Here is a 6141-nt window from a genome sequence, read left to right on the forward strand (position 1 = left end):
GGTGCTTTGATACCGGTTCGTGGCACCAATCTGGACCAATGCCCCCCCTTTAGTCCCGGTTGGTGCCACCAACCGGGACCAAAGGCCTCTGCTTCCCGCCCTTTGGGCTGCTGAAAAGAGACCTTTGGTCCCGGTTGGTGGCACCAACCGGGACTAAAGGGGGGCATTGGCCCCGGTTGGTGCCATGAACCGGGACCAATGCTCTCAGTATATAAGAAAACACTTAGCGTTTTTCAGATTCATCTTTGCATCAGTTGCCCCGCCCCGACGCCGCCGCCAGGCTGCCCGAGCTCGCCCCGTCGCCGCCGTCGCCGCCCTCTGCTGCCTCATCGACGCGCAGCCGCCCCTGCCCCGAGCACACCACGCGCCCCTGCCTCGACCATGCCGTCGTCGCCCCAGCTGCCCCGACCACGCCGCGCGCCTGAGCTCGCCTCTGCCTCGCCCTGCCCCGACCACGCCGCCGTCGCCTCTGCCCCTGTCCCGACCACGCCGTCGTCGCCTCTACCCCGACGCGCGCCGTGCCTCTGCCCCTGCCCCGACCAGCCGCACCTCTCCTTTGGTCAGGCCGGCACCATCCCCTTCCTCCCTGTTTTTTTTCACATATATATGATGTTTTTTTCCTGATTATATGTATATGTGTGAGTATATGTATGTGTGTATATCTGATTATATGCCCTTTTTTCAGATTTTTTGTTTTTTGCATTTTTATAAAAATGTATATATGTATGTATGTTGTCTGTGTATATATATGTTCATGTATGCAAAAGATAGATTTTTAGAAAAGTTAGGATTTTTTTCTGTTCATAGATTTTTTTGGTGATATTAATTATTGTAGAATATGCAAATGTTTGCATATTCATATGAACAATGCATTAGGATAAATCTTTACTTTTTTTCTAAATTTTATATTTGAACATTAAAAAAACGGGGGGGGGGGGGGGTCGATATACCCCCTCCCCGATAACATTATTTTCCCATGTATGTATGTCGTCGTTGTCGATATAACCCCCTCTCCCCGATAACTTCGACATGAGGGGCGGTCGATATATATACCCCTCTCGACCGCGATAACTTATACCACGGGAGCACCCCCCGACCCTCTCGCTCGACCAAAACTCTCGAGGACACCCAAACCCTAGAAAAAACGATGTCGGTACCTCCTCCCGCCGCGCCCCTACCCGATCGACAAACTCTCTTGAGGCCACCCAAATTTACCAAGTTAAAAGAGCGTTGTCGTCGAGGCCACCCCGAACCCTTGAAGCGTTGTCGAGGCCACCCCAAACCCTTGAAGCGTTGTCGAGGCCACCCCAAACCCTAGAGAAGCGTCGAGGCCAGGACACTAATATGATTCCTTATTGTGCTTAGCTAGTTAGTTCTACGTTTGCCAGTAATATATCCATCTGCCATGTTTGAATAATAATTGTCATGTTTTGCAGAAATTATGGATCCGCACCCCCGAGACGAAGCAACAGAAGTGGTGTTGGGAGAGATAATCGCACACGGAAGTGATGCCGTCTTGTCGTTTCTGAACGACAAATGCACCGATGGTCTGGAAAGACTGGATTAAGAAGCAGGCTACGACGATGATCAAACAATGGAGGAGGCCGAACACCGTGATGATGGCTCCGGTGACCAAATGGAGGAGGAAGGACACCGTGATGATGGCTTCGGTGACCGAATGGAGGAGGAAGGACACCGTGATGACGGCTCCGGTGACCGAACGGAGTCCGGCCAGGTATATATATTAATTAAGCATGTACAGACGATAGAAGCGTAGACGATGTGAGGACGATTAAGAATCCGGCGGCTCATTGCTCCTGTGTACACATGCATGCGCGGCTGGATCTCAGTGTCGTGCATGAATCGTCCTCCGTATAGCACTGCTGAATTATGCTGCCGTGGCATGACTGCGACCAAAGTGACCCCAAATCAATAGTTTTGTGACCCCAAAGAAACCATTGGTGCATTCAACTCCTGATAGTTTTGGTAAAGCGTTGTAACCTCTCGAGAGAGGCCGCGTTTGAATTTATTGAAGGGGACCGATAACTCTGGTCAAGAGATTTACATTGTCACAACCGACTCATATCTCTAGATTAATAAACACCTAACCTAGATACGTGTAGGTTTATAAGACACCCTACACAAGTTACATGACTCTTGTTGGCACCATAACACATCTAACAAGCACAACAAGCAAACTTTAACATTCAACCAGTAACGAGATACATTGACTTCACCTTATAGTGATGATGATATTCTCAATGAGAAAGCATGACACAGAAAATTAATAGTATAATATTAAGTTCTGCATCCTCCTTATTTGTGTAGCTAAGTAGCTTAATTTTCTCCAATGTTTCTGGACCGTTTGTGCCAAGTAACAACAGAGATGACATAGACCTTGTCAGATAACTTATCAAGTAACCTGAAATATGTGTACCTCCATTTCTTCATGAACAAAAGGCCACAAAATACCATCCAGAGGCCCACCACAAACCCCACAATCAGGCTAAACAAAATATCCATTTGAGATTGACCATCTTTATCCCATCTTACTGAATCTCCTTGAGTTGGTTCATCTCCAAGACATTGCTTTGGAAGGGGACGTCCACAAAGACTAGGGTTGCCAATGTACATAGAAGCTGGATCATCTGTTTTAAGGGTATCTAGTTGACGCCCCAATGGTATTCTACCTGATAGACCATTATATGACAAGTTCATATAGCTCAATGATGTCAAATTTGATAAGCCCAAAGGAATTTCACCAGAAAGCTGGTTCTTTGAGAGATCAAGAGACTCGAGTGCTTGCAGATTTCCAATCTTGTATGGGATATTTCCGCTCAAGAAGTTTGATGACAAATTCAGGTTTATGAGTCCAACAAGAGAGCTAATATCTTCTGGGATTTGTCCAGTTAAACTGTTGCAGGATAAATCAATACTCATCAAATATACACTATTCTCCCTGTAGGCAAGCACTTGGCCTTTTATGACAACTGATAAACTATCACCAGTCAGCCCCATATTGTCGTACGACGTCGCCCCAATATATTCTTCTGTGAAAGGATTGTTTTCTGGATCTACAGCTTCATTAATGGCAGTCAAAGCTTTGAAGTTCACTAAACTTCGTGGAATATCCCCATAAAAGCTGTTATTAGCTAGGTCAAGGATGCGAAGAGCAAGAAGTCCGGTTATTTCAATTGGAACGTGACCTGAGAAGTTGTTCGATCTTAAGCGTAGCATGATCAAAGCTGCCATTCGATCACTAATCCATGCAGGTAGGTCTCCACTCAATTTATTTTGAGCTAGGTCGAGGAAAAGAAGATTTCGGCACCGTCGTAGGAGTGAAGGGAATCCACCTGAAAGACTATTGTTGCTTAGAAGGAGAGTACGGAGTTCCAAACCGAAATGGCTTGTGATTCTGACCCTTGAAGTGTTGTTGCTTGTGTTATGCCATCGCCTCGGTTCTTTTCTGCCACAGTCAGGAAATTGCCCTACAAGCAGATTGTTTGAAAGATCTAAGAGCCGCAGATTTGACCACTGACAAAATGACCTTGGAATAGCCCCAATTATACAGTTGGAAAAGAGAACGACAGCTTCTAAAGATGGAGCTTGTGAATTTGATGGCACAAACCCACTTAAACAATTTCTGGAGATGTCCAAGAATACAATTGTTCTTGGTAATTGTGGTACCAAACCAGTTAGATGATTTGACTGGAGAAAAAGTACTTCCATTGACATGAAGTCCAAATTAGGTGGCAGCTCACCACTAATTTGGTTAAATGAGACATTTAAAAACTGGGCATCCGAAAAGGTAGTCCAGAACCAATATGGGATCCTATCTGTGATACCTGCATTTGAAATATCAAGAAATACAATGCCTTTTTGCGATCGCAGCCATTTAGGGAACTGGGGGCCCAAATGACAAGACGCAAGCCTTGTCAATTGCAAGTTGAAGGGAGGTTCCCAATCCGAATCCACGGTGACTGCCAAACCATTATTATAAGACAAGTCAATTTCTTGTAAATTCGTCAGACCAGCAAAATGATCCTCGGATATCACACCAGTAAGGTTGTTAAACTTAAGGGACAAGTTGGTCAAATTTGTAAGTGTCCCAATCTCCACGGGCACGGAACCTCTCAAGTGGTTGAAACCAAGTTCAAGCGTGTTTAATCTGGATAGGTTTACAAGTGACTGTAAAGTTGTCCCTGTGATGTTGGTCTCTCCCAAAGTCTGGACTTGCAGATTCTTAGAAGAACAATTCGGTAGGCTTTGAATTAGTTCTGATATGTCCCCATCGATGTTGTTTACTTGGAGGTTTAGATATCTCAAATTACACACTTTTTTCAGAGTCGCGGGTATCATCCCTTTGATGTCGTTGAATGACAGGTCAAGGGTCTCTAATAAGGTCAAGTTTCCCAACTCGCGAGGAAAAGTTCCCCTTAATTCAGCACCATATATGATTAGGCTTTTGAGGCTTGTTAAACCCCAAAGCCAATTCTTTACAGCTGGACTGTTTAAATGGTTGTTTGAGAGATCAAGTTCTTCAAGAACCGTGAGGTTATGGAGTAGGGGAGACGTAGTACTATAACCATTAAGGCCACAATAATTGAGTTCCAACATAACCAGGTTCGGAAGCTTGTTTAGTGTGTGAACCCAGTCTACCGCTGCGCTAAGGTTCACACCGCCCATGTCGAGATGCTTGAGTGAGGGGAGACGGGCTAACCAAGAAATATCCATTGAATATGTCATCATATCAGAGTTTATGTCAAGATATACGAGTTTGGATAGGTTGCCTAGCTGAGGAGGCACTCTACCACTAAAATTCAAGGAAGATAGGTCAAGGTGTGTCAATCTCCGGAGGGAACCCATGAACTCTGGTATAGGCCTTCCATCTCCGAGAAGCATGTTCCCACTAAGGTTCAGATGCTTGAGATGGGGCAGAGCGAGCAGCGAAGAACTTATCTGGCCATGCAGCGAATGGTTACCTGCAGGGAACCAAAAAGAAGCGTAGTCTTGTTGGACGAATTCGTTGTGGAGGTCGAGCTTGACGACGTGGCCTGTCCGGCTGTGGCACCTCACGCCGCCCCATTGGCAGCAGTCGTGGCCATGCCATGAGCCGAGGAGGTTCGCCGGGTCGCTTGTGATGGCGGCCTTGAAGGCGAGCAGCGCCGCCCTCTCTGCTGGGATGCAGCTCCCGTTTCCACTTGCAGGGGCGACGGCAGAGGCTAGGGCTAGGATGATGAGCAGGTAGCTCGTGGAAGATGGTGGAGTTGCTGTGGCCATTGCCATGTATGTTTCGCCTTGAGCATCACCGGCACGCATGATTTTAACAAGGCCTTGTCACCAGGTCGTCGTCAGCATCAACCCCTCGGTCGGTCGTCGCATGCATGCTCAGCATCTGCCGTGTTAACAGTCAAGGAGACTAAATTTAATCAACGAGACCACGACTTGTGGGTCGTCCCTATTAGTCGTTAGGAAATAGAGTAGGGATATGGACGGTAAAAGGAGAGCCTCTGTTGTCTGTTCTTGGCGTTTTTTCTGGCTATACTATTTTAGTAGTTTCTGCTGTTTGATCTGTGTGTTTTTCTTTTGATGAACTGGTGTTCAGGCTTTGATCAAGGAAATTTTTGCTTGTGCTGTTTGATCTTTACTGGGACATGTGTACAAGTAATTAACTCAGGCTGCGTGCATGTATATACTGGATGTAGTACCATGACCGGTGAGGCCGACTGGCTGGCAGGATGGATGTTTATGCTCCTTTTGTTCGAGCGACTGGAGACACAAACAATAATGGCGCAAAGATCGGAGACCAAGTCAATTTGAAGCATTTTCACCCATGTTAAGTCAGTTATGCCACGCAGCTTTGAAATGCGTGTGTAGGTGAGGCAACATGTACAATCATAGTCCAATTTTTGGTACTACTTCCTCCGTCTCTAAATAATTGACGCCATTATTTAGAGACGGAGGAAGTAGGAGAATAAGTATTTGGGTGATTTGTCTTTGCAGAGTGTTTGAGGAGTTGTGTGATCTCTTCTCTAGTGTGCAATATAATGATAATCTCTCTTCCCAGGAGAGTAAAATAAAAAAGAAGTTTGAGTTAACACTCGGTTCTGGAGCGAGCCCAACACATAGCGTACTGGTTAT

General features: G+C 46.0%; 1 protein-coding gene across 1 annotated transcript; it reads right to left on the reverse strand.

The window, feature by feature from the left end:
* Positions 1–1981: 1981 nt before the first annotated feature.
* LOC109754225 (receptor-like protein EIX2) lies at positions 1982–5320 on the reverse strand. The gene has a single exon (XM_045234927.2). The coding sequence runs from the start codon at positions 5317–5319 to the stop codon at positions 2338–2340; it is 2982 nt and encodes a 993-aa protein (XP_045090862.2). The 5' UTR covers position 5320; the 3' UTR covers positions 1982–2337.
* Positions 5321–6141: the final 821 nt, after the last annotated feature.

The sequence above is a fragment of the Aegilops tauschii genome, chromosome 1 (assembly GCF_002575655.3).
Source record: "Aegilops tauschii subsp. strangulata cultivar AL8/78 chromosome 1, Aet v6.0, whole genome shotgun sequence".
Classification (NCBI taxonomy): Eukaryota; Viridiplantae; Streptophyta; class Magnoliopsida; order Poales; family Poaceae; genus Aegilops; species Aegilops tauschii.

Excerpts from the sequence above, each read along its gene's own strand:
- LOC109754225 (XM_045234927.2), bottom strand. The coding sequence starts at position 5,319 with ATGCGTGCCGGTGATGCTCAAGGCGAAACATACATGGCAATGGCCACA.